This window comes from Miniopterus schreibersii (genome assembly GCF_964146895.1).
Source record: "Miniopterus schreibersii genome assembly, chromosome: 2".
Lineage (NCBI taxonomy): Eukaryota > Metazoa > Chordata > Mammalia > Chiroptera > Miniopteridae > Miniopterus > Miniopterus schreibersii.
In genome coordinates, this window is record NC_138102.1 from 15,239,683 (window position 1) to 15,261,993 (window position 22,311).

Below are 22,311 nucleotides of genomic sequence, written 5' to 3' on the forward strand. Positions count from 1 at the left end.
TGCACTTTGCATTTTTCAGATCTTTAAGGAGAATTCTTTATCACTTAAGGAAAATACCAATTTTGGTATACAAGTTGCCAATGCATCATACCTGTATTAGTCCATTTGTAGCCACCACGTTTATGGACACCCCCCCCCCCAAAAAAAAAAAAAAAAAGTTTTATGGAAAGTAACCTCACAATGGTGATCTGATCATAAATTCCTAACTGGGCGGGTCATGGGGGGTAGTCATATAACTTCTTCAGTAAAAGGGTTGTCTCTGTCTTAAGCAAGCCCCGTCCATTGTTTTCTGTGCATCCAGATTAATACCTTTGAAAGGTTTCTTTTCAGACCCTTCCTTCAAAAGCGTGACCACCCTCAAGAGAACACACAATCTTAACTATCCTGCAATCCAATCCTTGCCCTGCTTTCTCCCACCTTCATGTAATATTCCATAGTTCCAAATGCATAAAAGCAGGTGCAAACTGTTATTTCTTGGAAGCATTTTATCTCAGTCTATTGTGATTTCGCTTCCAGGTGTATCCTGTTTGGCTCAAATAAGTTCTTATAAAAATTCTCTACAGGTTTCGATGTTTCTTACGTCCACAATCGCCTGCATTTAGCAAAATAAGTGAGGCATGTAACAGGAGATCAGTAACAATTTGTTGGAGCTGCCGGGTTGGCAAACACATGAAGATGAGGGGGAACTGGCGTGCTCCAAGAGACCATGGAAGGTCCTTGGCCCTTCCCACATACTTTGCCCAGTGCATCCCTTCCACCTGGCTGGTCCTGAGTTATATCCTTTTACAATAAACACTAATCTAGTCTCTAAGAATGGTCACTCTTGGGACACTCCCTCTCAGAAACAGCTGCCCTTCTGTGAGAAGCCAGAGTCACATAAGGAAGCCCAACCAAGTTCTCAGCCAGCAGTCAACTGCCAGCCACACGGACATCAAGTCCAGCTGAGCCTTCAGCACCAGCTGCCATTTGACTGCAAACACAAATATTTAGAGATACCAAATAAAAATTGCTCTCAGTTGAACCCAAACATGGAATGAAAACAGATATTAAGTTCTTGTTATTTAAGCCACTAAATTGGGGGTGAACTGTTGCACAGCAATGGAAAACTAGAATACCTTCTCATTCAATCACTTGCTCTTTTTGTTTAATATCTTTATCACATATATATATATCATTTAGAATAAATAAATTTTGTAAACAAATATTTGCTGAATAAATGGATTCATGAATAAACAATAATAGACTGTAACAAAAATCCCAGGAAGTATCAACTATGGAATAAAAAGAGAATAAAGTTGATAAACTGATACCTATAAGTTTAAGCAAATTTTTTAAAGACAAAAAGAGAACCACTTTTTACACACACACACACACACACACACACACACACACACACACACAGAACCCCCCCAACTCATACAATTTCCAAGTAATGGGGAGAATAAATACATCCTACAATAAAAATAGTATATAAAAATGACAGAACTGATTCAAAAAGTTGAAACCAACCATATACCATCTACAAGGGAAATGTCTAAAACAAATGAAGACAGGTATAAAGTAAGAATGGGCAAAAATATATCACATTTTTAAAAAGGTATAGGGGTTAAGATAGTACTATGAGATAAAGCTGGACTTCAAGTAAATTAATATGACCAGGAGGGATATAATAATGATCATAGATGCAACCCTTAAACTATGACTGTCAAGACCATTTATAAAAGAACAAAATACACTGATGAACAAAATAGATCCAGAGACATGGAAGCATGGAACAGACTGAGGAATCTCAGAGGGAAGGTGGGGGTGGGGGTGGGAGTGGGGATGGGGGTGGAAGGAAAGAGATTAACCAAAGAATTTATGTGCATATATGCATGACCCACGGACACAGGCAATAGTGTGGTGAAGGCCTGGGGCGGGGAGTGGGTGCGGGGTGGAAAGAGTCAGTGTGGGGAAAAAGGGGACATCTGTAATTCTTTCAACAATAAAGATAAAAAAATTTTTAAAAAACAGTATTATAAAATTTAGGTTATAACTGTATTATATTATAAATTGTTATCCTAAATTTATAACAGACTTGCAACCTAAAGAAAGTATTTATACAGAAAGGCTTACCTTCATCCACAGAAAACTGACAGCTCTTATCATTGAAGAAGAGGATTTTCTTCTTATCAGGACGATTTACAAATAATATCTGGTCCCCTAAAGCCTTAAAGATACAGAAAATTTTTTCCGTTAACTCCAAGTTACTTCACTATCACCACCACCAATTTTTTTTTTTTTTACACAGCAAAGGATTCCCATTTCTTTTAACCCTCAGTATACCATTAGGGTTCACTAGTCCCAATTTTAGTTCTTGAGTTTCCTTCTTGAGCAGTTCTGACTATTATTAAGGACCGGTATTTCAAGACTTTTAGCCTTAGATGTCTTCCAAAGTACAAAAAAAACCCTTATGTTTTAAAAACAGAATAAATTCAATGTGTGGCAATTATGATTTGAGTCAGAAAAATGGTAGGGTCTTAGTGTTTTTACTTTACCTTGAAATATTTTGCTACTAGCTCATCATTACACCTCAATTATTTCCAGTTGTGCTTTAAAAAGCTAAAATAAGAGAATGGGAGAATAATCGAATCACCTAGGACTGTGATGCTATAATGAAACAGCCATATTTCAGTTTTCTTATTCCACTGTCCAAAGTATTACATCATCTTTCAAGGAAATATAAAAGAATAAAGAGTCTTTGTTGCCTTTAACCTTCTTGAGCGTAGTGACAATTCAGAATTTTTTATTTTCTACTACTTAGAGCAATGACAAGAAAAAACCTGAGATGTTTCACTATTATTAATGAATGAGAACAAGAACGCAAAGAGTCTGAGAGCAGCACTCCCAGTAACAATGACAACAGTAAAGTCATCACAGAAGCAGCCTCAAACTCTAAGTGTTTAGATGACACCACCACAGATGAATAATCTCAATCTTCAGGATCAGTAAGTGAACAATATATTTCTAAAGACATAGAAATAAAGTATTTTTATCCAGTTAGTTATTCAACAAGAAGGACTTCATCATACAATATTATGTGATAAGAACCTTTGCCATCTCACTTTGCTAAAAGGACATGTAATAGTCTTCTTTCATCTTTCTGATGTACATTTGTCAAAATGTACTTGTTACACAGGTCTGCTATGCTTATTAAGATGTCTAATAAAGAAAGCTGTTATTCACCATTCCTTTATTTTTATGTAAATTATTCAGAACATGACTTAAAATATTTTTTAAAATAATAAAATAGGCTCCACTGGACCCAGGTGGTAAGAACAAAATAAAAATTCTGGGATTCAAACAATTTAGAAATAATCCCGCCTGAAAATGAAATAAGACTGTGTGGCTGGGCCGGCATGGCTCAGTGGTTGAGCATGACCTATGATCCAGGAGACTGTGGCTCAATTCCCAGTCAGGGCACATGCCCGGGTTGCGGGCTCAATCTCTGATGGAGGACATGAAGGAGGCAGCTGATCAGTGACTCTCTCATCATTGATGTTTCTCTCTCTCTCTCCCCCCCCTCCCTTCCTCTCTCTGAAATCAATAAAGACATTAAAAAAAAAAGAAATAAACTGTGTGCTTTCCAAGACCCCTTCAGCTCCAATCCTTAGGGAATAGAGCCACTAAAGATAAGGTGTCAAAGTAACTACATCACAAAATTGTTTAAAACAGAATTAGAAATTATCAGTTTACTCCATTGTTCTACTTTAGAATGTAATGAAAAGCCTACTGTATAGTAATAATACTGGTCTCTATGAAAATGGGGGGGGGCAAGGAGACACACCTAGCACTCTCAACTGTTAAGCTAGGATTCAGCAGTTCTATGTTTTAACATCTGTAAAGTACACAATTTATAAACTTTGGTCACATTTTATTTGAAACATTTGTGCAGGTTAAGTTTAGACAATTTTAAGTAAAAAATCTTAAAAGGGTCCTGCTTCTAGTAATGGGCAAGTAGCTCCTAAGGGATCAACCCTCCCACAGGAAACTACTATTAACTCTGGACATTTTTTTAAAAGTAAAAGAGCTAAAAGAACAAAATAGATCATATGCTACCCACTGCAAAGAAGAAAGAGTTTAGAGTGGAGTTTAGCCAAGATAACTGCCCACTTAACAAAACAGACAAGCAAAAACATTCTTTGGAGGAACAAAACAGAATCCTGAGTCTTTATACATACAGTTCACAATGTCCAATAAGCAAAAGAAATTTATTAGATATAGGAAGAAACAGGAAAACATGATCCATACTCAACAGATAAAGAATCAGTGCAGACCAGCCCAAGATGAAATTAGAAGAAGAGGATTTTAAAGCAGCCATAAGAAATTATACTCAAGGGAATAAAGGAAAATTTGCTTGTAATGAATGAAACAGAATTTCAACAGAGAAATGGAAACCATAAAGAATGGGAAGTCTGGAAATGAAAAATACAATCTCTAAAATAAAAAATTCACCAACGGGGCTTAACAAACTGGAGGTAAAGATACCTCAGTGGACTTAACAATAGATCAATAGAACAAACAAACAAACAACAGGTTAGAAAAAAATATCTAAACAGAGCCTCAGGAACTTGTGGGACAATACCAAAAGGTCTAATATATGTAACTGAATTACCAAGAGGTAGAGGAGAGAAAGGAGCAAGTTTTACAAATAAAAAGAAAAAAACCTGCTTACGGATTAGCATCAATCATCAACTGTCAAGAATAGAGATTAGCAGCCTTTCTATGTATGAGTTCCAAATTTAAACTGGAAATGTAATCTGTATGGCTTTTTTTTTAAATCTTCACCCAAGGATATGCTTTTATTAATTCTGAGAGAGAGAGGAAGGGGGAGAGAGAGGGAGAGAGAAACACAGATCAGTTGCCACCTATATGTGCCCCGAACAGGGACTGTTCCCACAACCTAGGTATGTGCCCTGACCAGAAATCAAACCCACAACCTTTTGGTGTAGAGGATGATGCTCCAAGCAACCGAGCCTCCCAGCCAGGGCTCTATGACTTTTACTGATAGACCCTTTAGGAATTCAAAACACCCAGATTCTTAGCCAATGCTTTTGTGTTTTAATGCCTCTGGTTCCTCAGGTTAGCATTGTTTACTAGCACTGTTGAAGCAGTTCTTGCATACAAACATAAAAACACTAATGCCTTTGAGGAAAACTTTCCAGAAATATTCTGAAGAGTCAATCACAGGCAACACTACCACAAAAGGGAGCTCTCCCGGATACACAAAAAATGGCTGCACTCTGTCCTGGTCTGCAGCACAAATACAAATTTTAAATTTTCAACTGTCTCACCATAACTCAAGTATACATGATGGAGGCTTTAAAAATAAAAATTTAGCCCTGGCCGGTGTGACTCAGTTGGTTGGAGCATCATCCCATACACCAAAACGTGCGTTTGATCCCCCGTTGGGGCTCGTATGGGAGGTGGCCAATCAATGTTTCTATCTTATGTTGATGTTTCTTTCTCTTTCTTTCTCTTTCTCCCTCTCTCTCTAAAATCAACAAACATATCCTCAGGTGAGGATAAAAAAATAAAATAAAAATTTAAAAATTCTTGCTGTTTTTTAAAACCAAGATGACATTATTAATTCACATTAAAGCATAGAAAGAACAAGTTACCTTGACAGCTTTCTGGGAATTGGGCAGTCCTTCCTCTATGTCTTCTAAAAGAATTCCTCCCAAGCCTCGCTGGTCATGCTTATCTAAGAGCCTAAGCAGGGCCTTCTTATCTTTTAAGTTGTACTTGGGCTTGAACGCATACTTCCCATCTATTACTTCAATTTTGGGATTATTGACTAATGCCTGTAACAGTGACACAATTTGGATATATTAACAAAAGGAAACCACCTATATATATTCTTAAATTCTACTAATTATTTTTAAAATACAATACCCAATACAATGGCAAATTAAAAGTATCCTGGGAATAACAACTAGCAGATTTAAAATACTGGACATCCATGATCCAAAACAATAGACTATAGAGATCAGCATGGTGCTCACTTTTTGTAAAAAAACCTGTTTATTATTTACATAAATTCTTTAGATGAGAAAAAATCCATCTTATCACAACTGCTTTGAAGAAAGCTATACTCATATCCTTTTGGAAAACCAAACAAGTAAGAATCAACACAATAGCTATTAACATTAATAGACAAAGTGAACTAGTAGGTATCCCACCCTCAAAGTATAGTTTATTGCATATTGGCATTATGTGAGAAACACTACCCTGGGGTCAATATATCAACTCTCAGTCTGCCCCACTCGGTATCAAATGGCACTAGCAGCTGTGGAAGGAACTGAAAGGGACCAACTAGTGCATTTAAGAAATTTACCTATAACATCAGCTCTAGAATGAAACTGAGTAGGAATACAGGAATTACTGATATACTTATGTTCCTAGTCAGTTCCGTTGTACAGCTAATATCAAAAGAAAAGCTCATTAAAAAAGAGCAACCCTATTTATTTTCTTTTGCAGCTGCCAGCCTGAAAGGAAAATGAAAAAAATAAACAAAGGAGGGAGACTAAAACAGTAATAAAAAATATATATATAGTAATAAATAGAACCCTTAACTAATGTCTATAGTCTGTGAAATTCCAAGATTAGGCATAGCAACAAAATTTAAAAGTGAATTACCATTATTTGTATATCACTAATATAATGAGCTACAATGATAGTGATTAACTGGTTCACTTATATTACGAAAATCAAGAACAATATTTTGCTTGGTAAAATAAACTAACTGAATTACATTTTAAGAATTTTACAGTTGGTCTTTAGAATATAGCACTAGTCCTAGAAAAGAGTCTTCTTAATTGTCATTTCATACTTAAACAGAAGAGAAGCAAATATCTGAATTTTTTTAATGCTGTTCGTTTCCAAATTAGCGTGGTCACTGATTGGTTTGCGGTTCCTTTTCTTCCTATGTTGTGTGTACATACACAATGTTCATGATTATTCTTCCAAGTCACTGCTAGAGGCAGTAATATCACTATCAAGTCATAAGAGTAGTAATAATATAGCAAATATCTCACTTAACAAATATCTTGCTATACCTACAATACCTCATGCTTTCAATGTCCTAAAACATATATAAACAATACAATTTTCCAACAAATACATTATGAATTCAGCAATTCAAAATAAGCAACAATAATTCTCTAAAAACTTAAACAGAACTGATACAATGCCTGACTTTTTTAAAACTTTTATGTTAAAGTCTTTGACATTTCTAAATAGATATATAAGGTTATATGAATACCAAATTAAATAATCTTAAAATATATCTGTTTACAAAACAAAAACAATGACCCTATACCAATTCTTTTATAAAAAAGTAAAAACAATGATCAGTTTCAGTGTATTAAAAACCCTAGTTACAGCACGTATTTCATGGTAATCAACAAATTTTTTTTACAATATTTTAAGCCTAGTCTTACCTCAGTCATTAGCCATTGTTTCTGCTTGAGTCCAATATCTAAATGTTGAGTTTCATCCAAAATTTCTTCTAAAGTTAGAGGATGCGTATCTCCTCGCTGATGACGTGTCTATTGGGGGAAAATATTATCATAAGAAGACAGTTTTAAAATGCTACATGCATTAAATAATAGTTACAAGTAAATCATTTCAGGAACGTAGAACATGTATTATTCGAAGCAGAACAATTACAATGATGAAGAGGATGGACTATAAAATCAGAGAGAACCAGGTTCAAACTTGGAGTTCTATAAAATCAAATGTTAAATTGAGAGAAAATATTTGCAACAAACATCACAGGGAGCTAATGTTTCTAACATTTTAGGAGTTCTAAAAACCTAACAGGAAAATGACCCAAAGATAGGAACACATAAATCACAAAAAGAGAAATGCAAATGACCTTAAACATGAAAAGATACTCATCTTCCACCAAGTTGTTTACCTATTACACTGACAAAAACCTCAAATATACTTGTATAAAAATTTTTTTAAAAACTTTTTTTTTTTTAGAGAGAGAAACAATTTGTTGTTTCACTTATTTATGCATTCTTGTATAAATAAGATTCTTGTAAGTGCCCTGACCCCAGGGATCAAACCCGCAACCTAGGCATACCGGGAAAATGCTCTAACCAACTGAGCTACCCAGCCAGGGCAAAAAAAATACTAATTTACACAACTCAAGGGAGGGCAATTTTACAGTATAAATATATTTAAACCTTGTCACTCAGCAATCCCATTTCTAGGAATTTACCTTACAGGTATACAGGACAACATAGAAAAGTGACAAGGTAGCAGCAGCGTTTGTAAAAGGAAAATATTAGAAACAACCCATATGGTCAATTAAATACACTGAAGCACGACTGTGCTACTATACAGATGTTAAAAAAGAAAATGCAGATGTTCTCTATGTGCTAATTTCAAAAGATGTCCAGGACAAATTATTAAATTAAAAAACATATGTAGACACCAAATGTTGGTGAGGAATGGGAGGAACAGAAACTTTCATTCACTGCTGGTGGAAATGCAAAATGGCACAGCTGCTCTGGAACACAGTTTGACAGTTTCTTTTAAAATTGAACATACTCTTATCATATGATCTAGCAATTATGCTCCTTAGTATTTACTCAAAGGAGCTGAAAACTTATTTTCAAAGACCTGTACACAGATGTTTGTAGCAGTTTTATTCATAATTGCTAAAACTTGGAAGCAACCAATATGTCCTTCAGTAGGTGAACTGATAAACTGTGGTACATCCAGTGAAATGTTATTCAGCACAAAACCAAATAAAATAACAAGTCATGAAAAGACATGGTGGAACCTTAAATGCCTATTACTCAGTGAAAGAAGCCAATCTGAGAAGGCTACATACCAACTATATGACATTCCAGAAAAGGCAAAACTATGGCGGCAGTAAACACTTCAGTGGTTGCCAAGGGTTAGAGAGCAGGAGGGATGAAGAGGCAGAACAGAGGATTTTTAGGGCAGTGAAACGGTTCTGCATGATACTATGATGATGAACACATTCATTATATACTTGTCAAAACCCATACGATGTACACCACCAAGAGTGAATCCTAATGTAAACTAGGAACTTACAACGATAATGATGTATTAATGTAGACTCACAGATTTTAATAAATGTACAACTAAGGTGCAAGATGTCCATAGCACGGGAGGTTGGGGGTGGGGGCAGGGAACATATGAGAACTCTGCTTTCTGTCCCATTATTATAAACCTAAAACTGCTCTAAAAAAAATAAAATCAATTAAAAAACAACTTGTATACATACACAATAGAATATTATTTAGCTATTAAAAGCAGTAAATCTTGCCATCTGCAGCAACATTGTTGAACCTCGATGGCAATATGCTAAATAAAATGTCAGAGAAAAACAAATGCTATATGATCCCACTCATATGTGGAATAAAAAAAACACTAAACTTACAAATACAGAAAACAGATTAGTGGTTGTCAGAGGAGGGGGTTGGAAGGGGTGGGGAAAATGGGTAAATGTGATCAAAAGGTACAAACTTCCAATTATAAGAGAAGCAAGTCCTAGAAATGTAATATACGACATGGTATATATTAACAATACTATACTGTAGTAATATATATTCATAGAAGAGGAGTCTAAGCCTAGGCCTGTGAACAATTCCAATAAGGTTAGCAATAAAGAACTATAATCTCCTGAGCCACTTCACTGCACCATCACAATGAGATTTTTTTAAAAAGCCTACCACTACAACAATGCTACTAATCAATGGGTTTTACATGGATGGGTAGGGAATGCAAGGTGTCATCTTTCGTAGTACATCATCTGTGGCAAACAATGTGTAATAGCTCCAGCAAAATGGAGAAGACACTTAAATATAAATCAGAGGCATTGGACAAGTCAAGGTACTTACTATTTTAAACAGTTATTGGAATCTCAAATCAAAGAGTAAAGCTTGTGTATTTTTTTTTTAAGTCACATTCAGTGAAAGGCTCAGGAAGTAAATTATTAGCAGAACTCATTACCCAGAAAAGAAGGAGTGGGGCAGGGGGGAAACACAGTTGGTAGGAAACTAATCATGTCAACATGTCAAATGACAGTGAGTAAAATGCACAGTAAATGAGAAAGTGAAAAGTATCAAACAGTGTAAGCTGACAAATTGAAGACATGTCACATGATGGTGAAAAGGTCTATTTGAGAAACAACAGCCTGTCTATCCAAGTTTACAAATCAACAAATTTCACCAATAAATGCCATGCAGTAATGTCTGTAAAAATTTTAAATGCTGGTGAATTTCAAGAAAAACTTCTCTGCTGCAAAGCACTGCCACAAGCAAGCAAAGAGCAGGCCGTATTTAATGTGGTCTTCATATCTGGAAACAAAGGTCTGTCTTGGAGAACTGCCTTGCTGTCTTCACTGAGGAGTCCCACCAATGGCTGGCTCAGTACAAGGCTTATCCTCTTTCGTAAAAAAAGAAAAAAAAAAAAAAAAGAATATTCTGTTGTTGTCACAAGACACTGCTTTCTTCAGAGAGGTTCCAATATCAAAACCCCTGGGAAGTAAAATGAAAAATGTCCTGAATGATGCTACAAAAGTGATTTGCTTTATTAAACAAAGACCAGGGTACATGAGCATGTAAATCTTCTGCTACATAAAGAAATCTGGTGGTTTAGCAGAGTAGTTCTCAAAAAAATATTTAAGCTGAAAGGTGAATTACAGGTGTGCTTTCGAGAAAATAGCAGCCCATACATACTTTTACTGAGCACTTTGAAGATGAAGAATGGCTGCAAGGCTAGCTTGCTTAGTAGACATTATTTTTTAATCATGTAAACTGGTTGAACAAGTTTCTGCAAGGTTCTAGAAAAAATGCTTTGACTTTAAGTGACAAGACTTTAGGCCTTCAAAGGAAAACAGCATCTCTGGAAAAATCATGTGGCAAAAGGAAATCTTGTAATGCTGTTCAGGAAGGGCATCAGCAAGTCTCAAGCATTACTAAAAACCAGAAAGAACTAAAAATCAAAACTGAACAATATTTTCCCTCCCTTTCAACACAAATGTATGCCTGGGTAAAGGACCCTTTCTCTGACTCTTCTGCTCATTTAACAAGCTATCATTTAGCATCAAAGGACATATAAAGAAATGCCCAGACAAGAAAAAGCTAAAGGTGTCCATTACCACCAAACCAGTAACATGAAATGTTAAAGGGTCTTCTTTAAGAAGGACAAAAGGTCAAAAATATGAATAATAAAATGGCAATAAGTACATATCTATCATCAATTGAATCTAAAAAAAAAAAAAACAAACAAGCAGAACAGAAACAGACCCATAGATACAGAGAATATTTTGATGGTTGCCAGATGGAAGGGGGGTTAAGGGGATGGGTGAAAAAGATGAAGGGATTAAGAAGTATAAACTGGTTGTTACAAAATAATCACAGGGATGTAAAGTACAGCACAGGGAATATAGTCAATAATAGTCTAATAACTATGTATGCTGTCAGATGGGTATGAGATTTATCAGGATGATCACCTAGTAAGTTATATAAGGTATAATCATTGGGGCATACACCTGAAATCATTGGGGCATACAAATAATAATATTGTATGTCAACTACAATTGAAAAATAAAAAATGATTAATAAATTTTAAAAAGTAAAAGAAAAAAGTGCACTGCTTATTTGTCATCTAAGAACTAAAGTAGTGATTAATATGGATAAAGAGATGTCTTTCAATAAGGGAATTTTCAAGATAATTTGGAGTGGTTTTTTGGGGACTTACTTTTTATCGTTAATTTTTTTTACTCATTTTAGAGAGAGGAATAGACAGAAACATCGATTGCATGCCCTCTACTGGGGATCAGGCCCACAACCTGGGCATGTGCCCTGACTGGGAATCAAACCCGTGACCTCCTGGTGCATAGGACAACGCTCAACCAACTGAGCACACTGACCAGGGCTGGACTTACTTTTAAGCAGTAAAATTGTTTTTCCATCAACTGTTTTGATTTTTAAAAAATCCTTCTAGCCCAGCCGGGTGTGGCTCAGCGGCTGAGCATCGACCTAGGACCCAGGCAATGGGTCAGGGTCGATTCCCAGTCAGGGCACATGCCCGGGCTGTGGGCCTGATCAATGACTCTCTCATCATTGAGGTTTCTATCTCTCTCTCCCTCTCCTTTCCTCTTTCTGAAATCAATAAAGAGATATATTTTTTTTAAAAATCCTTCTAAAAATGGACCATGAAATTTTTCTACTTCTCAAACAAGTTCACTGAACATAATCTTTCTGATGTCTCCGTTGCTGCTATAATGTACACTACTGGGCTGTGGTACAACAATAACCACCTTGGGAACTAGTGAGATGTGTTGGGCAGTTTTTTTCCTGTGCCAAATGTTCTCAGTATTATGATTTTGAAGTTAATGAATCTGCTTTTAATTTTCTTTCCCATTTAGTCCCCTCCCCTTTTTTTAGCGCACCATTCCCGGAAGTACTGCAATACCAGATCCATGCACGGAGTGAAGGAAGCAAGCTACTATTCCACTCCCTGCTTCAAAAATACATTTAATATACTGTCCTTGGATAGAGGACACATCAAATATTAAACTGGTAAGAACAGATACTACACTTGATCTTAGCCAAAAGGCTAAGAAGCGATGTTTAATACTTCTTGCTGTAAATCTCACTGTGTGCACCTTACAGTTCCCTAATGGCACCCCTTGAACTTTCTCCATATAACTTCTAAGTAATTCTCATTGACAACTGAAGAGTTACTCTATAAGGAAATGAGTGAACTATGAGGAGCTTTTTTGTTGTTGCCTTTTTTGTTTTCTAAGTTCTTGGTTTTTATCAGATCTTCAAAAAGACTATACAAGGGACAGTTGAAAACTTTCCAAGAAAGTCTTTTACAGACCACTTCCTTTCTCTCAAAGCAGGCCCTCACCTCTTTAAAGAAAAAAGGTAAAACTCACCTCCACCCAGAATTTATAATGCATTGCCTGGAAGTGTAATAAACTCTAGGGACTCAAGAAAAGGACAAGTCAAAAAAATATTTGGGGGAAGTCTTTATAAATGATAACTGAGGTGTCACAGACTATCCACTATAGGGCTTCTTGTCTTTTTCAGTCTTACATAATTTTCCAATAGTTCAAAATAAAATATTCTGGCCCCTACTAGGGCATTCTAAATTCTGATACATTATAGTTCAGGGGCAACTGAGAGTAGTTTCCTTTAAATAACTTTTCTCTCTTCCATCCCCACACACTCCACCTCCATGCTGTACTGTCCAATAATGCATCACTCTTTGGGGAGAGTCTAATAAGAGCAAAGTAAAGAAACATTGGTAAGAAATATCTAATGATAAAACTAGATTGTATCAAGTATTTAAATATAAGTAATTTTCCTCACCAATTCTCAAAACTCATTCCTTGAATATTTATTAGCTTGGGGGAAAAAGTGCATTTAAAGAACTGAAACAGTATCAATTAAGGAGGCTGATTCTTTTACATATAACAGAAATATTTTCCAGGACTACCAAATTGTTCAAATTACACTCCATAAAACTCACAGACAAAAACTGTATAAGAACTATTTTAGAGTGTGTGAATTATTCACTGTGGTAGTTAAAACCTATTTTGTCAAAGCATATCATGAATTTTTTATTCTAATTAGTCAATTCTCATTACATCTTTTAAACACTTTAATATTCCTACCTCCTATTACAAAAGTCAGATAGCTCTAAGACCAATTCTTTATTTTTTTCCATTGATTTTTTTAGAGAGAAGCACTGATCGGCTGCCTCCTGTATACCCCCTACTGAGAATCAAGCCTGCAACCAGGGCATGTGCCCCGACTGAGAATCAAACCAGTCACCTACCAGTGCACGGGACGATGTTCAACCAACTGAGCCACACGGGTCAGGGACCAATTCTTTTTTTTTTTTTTTTATTGCTCAAAATATTACAGATGTACCTTTTCCCCCCATTGACCCCTTCTACCCCACCCGCACCCCCTCCCCAGCCCAATTTTTAACAATAGACATCCTTCTCCATTAACTACCCCTAAATAGTTATTTATTAATGGAGTTATTCCTGAATCATTCCCTTTTATTTATACCTAACAAATGAGTGTCAGAGATCAAAAGATGCAGGCACACACATTTAGAAAAGAAGTAACACACCTTTTTTCATATCCTTAACTTCATAAGTATTCTATTATGTAATTTATAATGATGCAATGTAACATAAGCAGCATATATATTTTTTAAATTATAAAAATGGGTAAATGAATTATATTTGATCCATATAACTTTCTTTTTTTTTTGATCCATATAATTTTCATCTCACCTTAGTAGTATCTTTTAGTATGCATTGTATAGTTTATTTCTCAGTGGTTTTTATATTATTTAAAATGTGTACTAACCTATTTATTTGAACTTAAAAGTAGAAGATATTTTTATGATAAAAAACAAGTTTGATATAGCTGGTTGGTTTGACAATGGAGACTAACTTGGTTAACAGAGAGATACTTTTCTAACCCTTCAACCTAAGGGTTTCGACAAAAATGTATTTATACACATAATGAGAGAAAAGCATTCTATGAAAAATTACATTGACAAAGGTATGTTGAAATTAATATTTTTATTTTCAACTACTTCTGAGTATCAGATTAAAGAAAGTGCCTACAAGGAAAGAGGGAGAAATGATGTAATTAGATACTTGCTAAGTCTTAGTAAAGCCTTTTAGATATACTTTCTAGAAATTAAAAAAAGTCAACGGTTAAGAACCAGGTAACAAATCCTTTGGCAAGTTAAGCAGTTCACATTATTTTGCTTTCAACAAAACTGAGGAAGGGTCTAATAGAACTGTCGACTGACGGATACTTGATGATAAATCGCTAAGTGATTTTTGGCATATAACTTGGAGGATTTTGCTATCACAAAACTTCCACTAGAATAAACTTGTTTATATGACCATTTATTTCTCAGCACTTAAACCTACAAAATCTAAAAATAAAAGCAGACATTGATGCCAAATCCTGTTTCATTTTATCAATAATTAATATATATCTCCAGATACAAGAACCACTGGAGGAAGAAAAAAGACTGACTGTACCATTCATTTAAAAAATAAATTTCTATTGAATAATTATTACAAAGTAAATTTTAATCAAAATTTTCATATATATGAGTTATTCTAACCAACTATGTGCTAATAATAATTGTAATGATACCTCAAACCAAGGTATTTTAAATACTTAGAGCATTACAGTCATAAGAAAAACATTCCTAATATATATATATAAATAATTGTGACAAAGTTTGATAGATGTTCAATAAAATATTTTCAAGCATAAAAATACATAACATTAGCATAAGTGCAGAAGGAGTAACAGAATGGACAAACAAGTTTAAAGGAAAAATTAAATTTCCAATCACTGAACTTTATTTATTTTTTAAATATTTTTATTGATTTGAGAGAGAGAGGAAGGGAAAGGGACAGCGAGAGCAAGAGAGAGAAATATCAATGGGCTGCCTCCTGTACGCCTCCTACTGGGGATGGAGCCCGAAATCTGGACATGTGCCCTGACTAAACCAGCATCCTCTTGGTGCATGGGACAATGCTCAGCCAACTTAGCCACACTGGCCAGGGCTTTGTTTTATATTTTTAAATTAATAATGGCATTTAGATTCCTTTAGTTAAATGTAAAAGAATGATGTATTTTATTAAAATATTACAATATGCCAGAAATTCTATCCTTTGTCACTTTTCCTGAAAAACTGTAGTTGTCCGTTTAAATATGTGCAGAGGGATACACCATTTTTCAAACTTGTTTCAGGGGACACAAGTAAAAATCTGAACACTGTCCTAGATAAACAAAGTTACAGTAAGGGTCATCTATGTAAGTGAAGACTATTAGCAGAGTAGCAAAAACATGACATTTAAATGTCAGTCTCCCTCAAAAGACTGACAGCCACAAGGGCATACATTTGGGGGGGGTATTCCCCCCTTTAGTGCTCCGAATAGCATATAGTATATTTTAAAAATTGTTTATCACATGGGTTAATGGATGGATGAAATTCATGCATGGTGAATACATAAGTGTTAAAGGATAGTATTTGAAAATGGGAAATTATAAACCACAGATTTCTACTAGAAATTAAATACAAACCATAGAACTGAGACATAGCCAAACACTAAGACTCTTAAATTATGAAAGTCTTAGCATAAAATCTTGATTTATATTTTAAGCAACAGATAGCTAAAATATGAAATAACTACAAATACAGAACTTTCTTTGACTCTTTTAAAAAGATACAACTACTGCCCGGCCGGGCGTGGCTCAGTGGTTGAGCATCAACCTAGGATCCAGGTGATCAGGGTTCGATTCCCAGTCAGGGCACATGCCTAGGTTACGGGCTTAATCAATGACTCTCTCATCATTGATGTTTCTATCTCTCTCTCTCCCCCTCTCCTTTCCTCTCTCTGAAATCAATGAAGATATATTTTTTTAAAAAAAGATACAACTACTAACTAAATGGGAATAAGGGTTTGAGAGAAGAAGGGGGCAAATTTGAAATTACATAGCCATCTTAGCTATAAATGAAATTTTATTTTACATTAATAAACAAAGTTAGGGTTCAAAGTATTTAGTAAAGCCAAAATGTCATAATCATAAAAACTTATTTCAAAAAATACTAAATTGTCCATCAAACTTTAGATTCCAATTCTTTTGTGAGTCAATGTTTTTCTAAGACCTCAGTAATTCTCTGATTTTTCTCCTCCAAGATGTAGAAAAGCCATCACTATCATCTGCCTGAACTGTGTACTTTTTACTTCTCACATCAATGGAAGTAATATTCTTTTCTTACGGGTTTTGCAAACAGGTGTTGACTTAAGAGGTGACTGTATCTATTGCCTGAGCACAATTTTAAGTTAGATGGCAGGTTTAAATTGTGTCCTTGAATTAATGTAAATTAAATATACCTAGGTGAGCCACTGCATTGTTAATTTGATATAAAAGGTTAAAAGCATTATTTTTACAATTTTACTAAGGTAATAAACTACATATAATGAAATATACAATTTTATAAAATGTGACTTGTATATACAAATTTACTTCTGAAAATCCCAATCCCCTTCTTCTGCCCAAAAGTTAAATAGGATTTTTGTCATCTGAGAAAAGTACTTACCTTCATATAATTCACAATCTTAGCAAGAACACCAAACTTATATCCAGAGCTTCCTGATAAAGCTTTCAAGTTAAATGATCCATTGCTATGATCTGAAAATAAATTCAAAAAACAATGGTAACATTTTTATATTAGATGTGATTATGACTTGTAAGCAGCTAAGATGGTTTTAACTCTGGTAAAGATTTTTCTTGTTTGTGCTTTTCTATCCAGTGAATTCTATCCTGTAAAACTTGGTGAAAATTCAAAATCTTTGAGTGTAAATAAACTATCCATTGTCTCATTAAGAATGAGAACAAAGTATACATAATTAAAAAACATTAAAACACATTTATTTTATAAGTACCTTTATCTCATTCTTTCCTTAATTCTGATTAATTTCCCTCATAATTAGAAGCAAGGCTTTTAAAACAAAAACACAATACAAATCTCAATCTGATCCACAGTGCTTTTCTAACAAACTTAAAACCATGAGAAGTGAGTGGATTACTTCTGAGGAATAAAAAGTTCAATTTATTGCCCAGCCAGCGTGGCTCAATGGTTGAACATCGGCCCACAAACCAGGTGGTCACAGTTCGATTTCCGGTCAGGGGACATGCCCAATTTTCGGGCTCTATCCCCAGTCGAGGGCATGCAGGAGGCAGCCAATCAATGACTCTCATCATTGATGTTCTATCTCTCTCTCCCTCTCCCTCTTTCTGAAATCAATAAAAACACTTAAAAAAATTATTTAAGAAGTTCAATTTATCATTTATTACAGCAATTTCTGCTTATCAGGTTAAAACAAATGGGCATTAATAGAACAAAAAGAATGATACCATAACTATTTTAAAGTAAAATTTAGAGAAAAATTAGAAATAATAAATGTAGGTACTGCCACTGCATAAACACGGCTGCTTAGAAAGAATGATAGCATGAAACAAGGAACAATCTGTACAAATAATTATTTGTTTCAGGACATCTATCATTTGTTGCATTCTTACAGGCACAAATCCTAATGCCACCCTGCATCACAAATACATTCCTTTAGTCACAGGCAAGAACTAGTAAAAAATTTCATCATAAATACTAGAAAAACATTTCAGAAGTACACATTCTATTAGCATGGCATCAGATAAGAAATTATAAAGTTCCCATGTGGCTGATACACAAGAGAAGAGATTAAATAAAATGGGGGAGAGTCAATGTCTGGCACCAGCTTGGTAATAATAATTTAAGCAAAAGAATGCATTAGAACAACCACAAGTCAAATGTAACAATTGTCTGAGATCCAAAAGAACAGCTTCAAGATGGCACTGCTCCTTTGAGATTAGTTTGCGAAAAGGCTTTATTGAATGTTTTCTTGAGACTAAAATGAGACTTCAGATGCAATTTTCCTCTAAAAATAACTGTTACAATTTTGATAGCTTACTTGACACATTAAAGTCTACTTTATTGTTTCCCAACAATATTAAGAGTAAGAATGCTATATAGGTGTACTTTCCCATTCATTTTTTCAATTATCAAATACTACCTACCCACATGGCTCATTTTTCAAGATGTTCAGGACCCTATAACAATAATAGTAACTAACCTTTACTGAACACTTACTATTTGCCAAGAGCTATGCTAAATGATTTCCTCATTTAATCCCTCCCTAAAACCCTATTTAGAAGATATTATTGTCCACTTTTAAACATAAGAAAACAGAGTAGTAAGTGACAGGGTATAGATTCAAAACAAGTTGTACACTCTGTGATAATGCCTTGCATAAGAAAAATTAACTAGCCTTCAACACAGATCATGCCATCGAAAACTGGCTATTTTGTCAGAGTATAGAAATTCATAAATGCACATCTAATGTTTTCTTGTTTAACTTTAGCAAAGTAGTATTAAGCTTATCCTGTATAAACAACTAACTGGGAAGACAAAACACAAATGATGAATATGTTAAGGATAAGCACCAAATGGTCAATCATGATCCCCATACAGTTTTGTTTACCATGGGGTCTCCAGCATTTAACTCAATACAAGACATAGTAAACACTCAATAAATGTTGAATGAATGAAAGAAGGGGAAGAGGAGGGGAATGAGAATGAACAGTATTTCCATGTACCCTTTTATGGCCCCAGAATGTGCAGATTTATCTATAATTAAAAGAAGTCTATACAGCAAGCATTTACATAGCCCACTATTGTTATAATAGCCACTCCCATAATTAAAAACCTTGCTTGTTATGCTTAGACCACAACTTTAAATAATATACCATAAATAAAAACATCCTATTTCAAACACCCAACTGAGGACTCTTTTGCCATTTAAATTTCACAGACTGCCCTGGCCGTGGCTTGGTTGGCTGGAGCATGGTCCCATACATCAGAAGGTGGCAGGTTCTATTCCTGATCAGGGCAAGTACTCAAGTTGCAAGTTTGATCCCTGATCGGGGAGTGTACAGGAGGCAACTGATTGATGTTTCTCTCTCACTTCGATGTTTTCTTTTTCTTTTCTTTTCTCTCCCTTTTCCTCTCCCCCCTTCCACTCTTGCTAAAAATCAATTTATAAAACACATAAACATATCCTTGTTTAAAAAATCCAGCCAATTAAGGATTTAAAAAAATAAAATAAATTTCAGACTGCTTTTTTAATGTAGGTGGTGTACCTATCCTTTCCCAGCTAGGAAAGCTGAAAACCTTATTTCTTTCTTTTTCCTCAGAATTTTTTCTGTATTAAACCACCATATGAACGGGTCATTGGGGAGAAAAAGGGACATCTGTAATATTTTAAACAAAAATAAAATTAAAAACAAAACAAAAACCACCACATGGAAATAATAAAACACAGTACTGAAAGAAAATATCATCTATAAAATTGTATGCACACTTACGGAGGAAATATAAAACTGATAAACCTGGGCTGTTTGTGTTCTAGGTTACTACCTCTCTCAACATTATCTTCTAGCCCTAGCACTGAAATATTCACTGAAGGATCTGAAATTTTATACTTAAACACTGAAGAAACACCAATTTGTTGCTGACTCAAAAATTCCTAAGCAGGAATTCAGCTGAAGGACAAAAAGGCAAGAAAAAAGGGTGACAGCTGATATCCCAGATAGTTTTATTCAAGTTTATGAATGATTTACTCTTAAGGGTAGCAGGACTTAATGCAAATGAATGTAGAAGAAACTGTCAGCTGCACTGTGGTTCAACCAATAGAAGCACAGCTCCATCTTGGCTGTGCACTAGACTGCATTACAAACAGACGATACCATCGCTTCAACGGCAGCCTTTCAGACAAGAGGTAGGTTTATATGATCTTTTTCATTTAGTAATACATGTCCTTATGATGCAATATAAAAATATTTTACCACAGAAATCAAACAGAAAGCTTTGTTCCTACTAAAGACCAAAATAAGCAATCTATTCATTTCATTGCATGGCAGGATTTTATTATGAAAATATGAAGACTGCCTGTGCTATTTAATAAGTATCCTTACCATCTGGTGCCTTAATGGAAAATTCATGACATTGTCTTTAACCGGATCTATATCCAGACCTTAGAGTAAACCATAAGCATTTGATTTTAAGTGGTTACTTGCTAATTTCATTTTCTCTGAGCTATTTCATTTCAGCAGTTTGGTCTGCTGAATCCTTAAACAAAGGATTTTTCTTAAAGAAAAATCTAGACTAAAAGCGAATCCTGAACAAAAGCTTTCTGATTATATATGTGGAAATTATATTGGCTGGTAAAAAGCAGTTGCTTACAAGAAAGTTTGTTATATTTTAACAAATATCAGAAAATAGTTCAAAATTCTTTTTTATTTGACTTTGAGGACAGATTCAGAGAATGCTGAGAAGTTATCACAATTGTGATTTTTATATAAAAATTTAAAAACCACAAAGGTACCATTTTGTAGGCTGCATTATACTGTAACCAAAGACATCATTTATAGAGCTTCAGACTTTTCAACATTTTAATTTAAATAATTCCTTACAGTAAAATCTTAAAGTCTATATTACTGTAATTAATATACAAATCATGCTATTATTATTAAATGAAAACCTTTTTGAAACAACCTTTCATTTTTGTATATGCCACAAAAATATATATTTATCACAGTAATTTCAATATGTTAAAATTATTCTTAAATGATCCTCAAAATAAATACGTAGTAAGTCTAATTAACTGCATTTAAAAATAAAAGCACATCCTAAGAATTGGTTAAGGGAGGACAGTACAGTACCTTTCAAGATTCTAAGAATACTTTCATGGCTCTGATTACCATTCATGTCTACTAAAAATCAGTAGCAACTGCTCACCAAATTTCTAATTTTATAATAGTTAAGCATGAAAATATCACTATTTAGTAGATGCTAGAGTTCAAAGATATTACCTGTAAATGATGACCTAAAGATCCAACTTATGTACTTTTACTATGCTGGTAAATCTATTTAAATTTTATAGGACTTTTTTTCATAATTTTTATTTCTTTTATCTCTCAGCTAGCATACAGTGAATATGAGTAAAGTGTCCCTTACAAAGACCAAAGGTTGCTGTAAGAAGATACTAGATCTCCGCAGGTTCAGCACAATGGGATTAGTTACCTAGAAAACATTCCTGTTTGCCATACAAAGTATGGGTGCCCCAAAAGAGTCTCAGATAAAATGAAAACAACTTTGCCAAATAAAAGAGTTAACTTGTGACTCAAATTTCAGGTAAATTGTAAACCAAAACCCCTACCACCTACATTGTTTTAAAACCATACAAGCCTATATATCTTACTGGTAATGCATCTATAGTTAGCACAGATGGAGGTCAGAGCTGTTTCACTGAACAGACTAGAGGCATGGCCTATCTCAGAGAGTTCTAGGGCCGAGCAGCTCTATATTTAAAGACCATTATGATTAATTGATCATATTTCAAAGTGATATGCTTAAAGGCACTAAAAAAGTCAATTCAAGGGCTTTTACCATAAATACAGCAAAAGTGGAATTTTATTCTCATCTGGCAAGTCAAGGTTCCAAAACAGTTCCAAGTCTTAGCCCCATAAATATTTTACTAGGCACTTTTGAAAAATGGGAGGAAAAATAGGTGGAGTATTTCAAAAATAACAAACTAAAAAAATATGATATTTACCCTAA

At 34.5% G+C, this 22,311-nt stretch overlaps 1 protein-coding gene across 5 annotated transcripts in view; it reads right to left on the reverse strand.

Moving 5' to 3' along the window:
- Positions 1 to 22,311, reverse strand: part of GTF2E2 (general transcription factor IIE subunit 2) — a 146,664-nt gene that overhangs the window by 110,065 nt on the left and 14,288 nt on the right. For all 5 annotated transcript variants that reach the window (XM_081129426.1, XM_081129423.1, XM_081129424.1 and 2 more), the window contains exons 3-6: positions 17,194 to 17,285; positions 7,482 to 7,589; positions 5,661 to 5,843; positions 2,116 to 2,209 (exon numbers count right to left, since the gene is read on the reverse strand). In XM_081129426.1, coding sequence (XP_080985552.1) covers positions 2,116 to 2,209; positions 5,661 to 5,843; positions 7,482 to 7,589; positions 17,194 to 17,285 — 477 coding nt within the window. The remainder of the gene's footprint in view (positions 1 to 2,115; positions 2,210 to 5,660; positions 5,844 to 7,481; positions 7,590 to 17,193; positions 17,286 to 22,311) is intronic.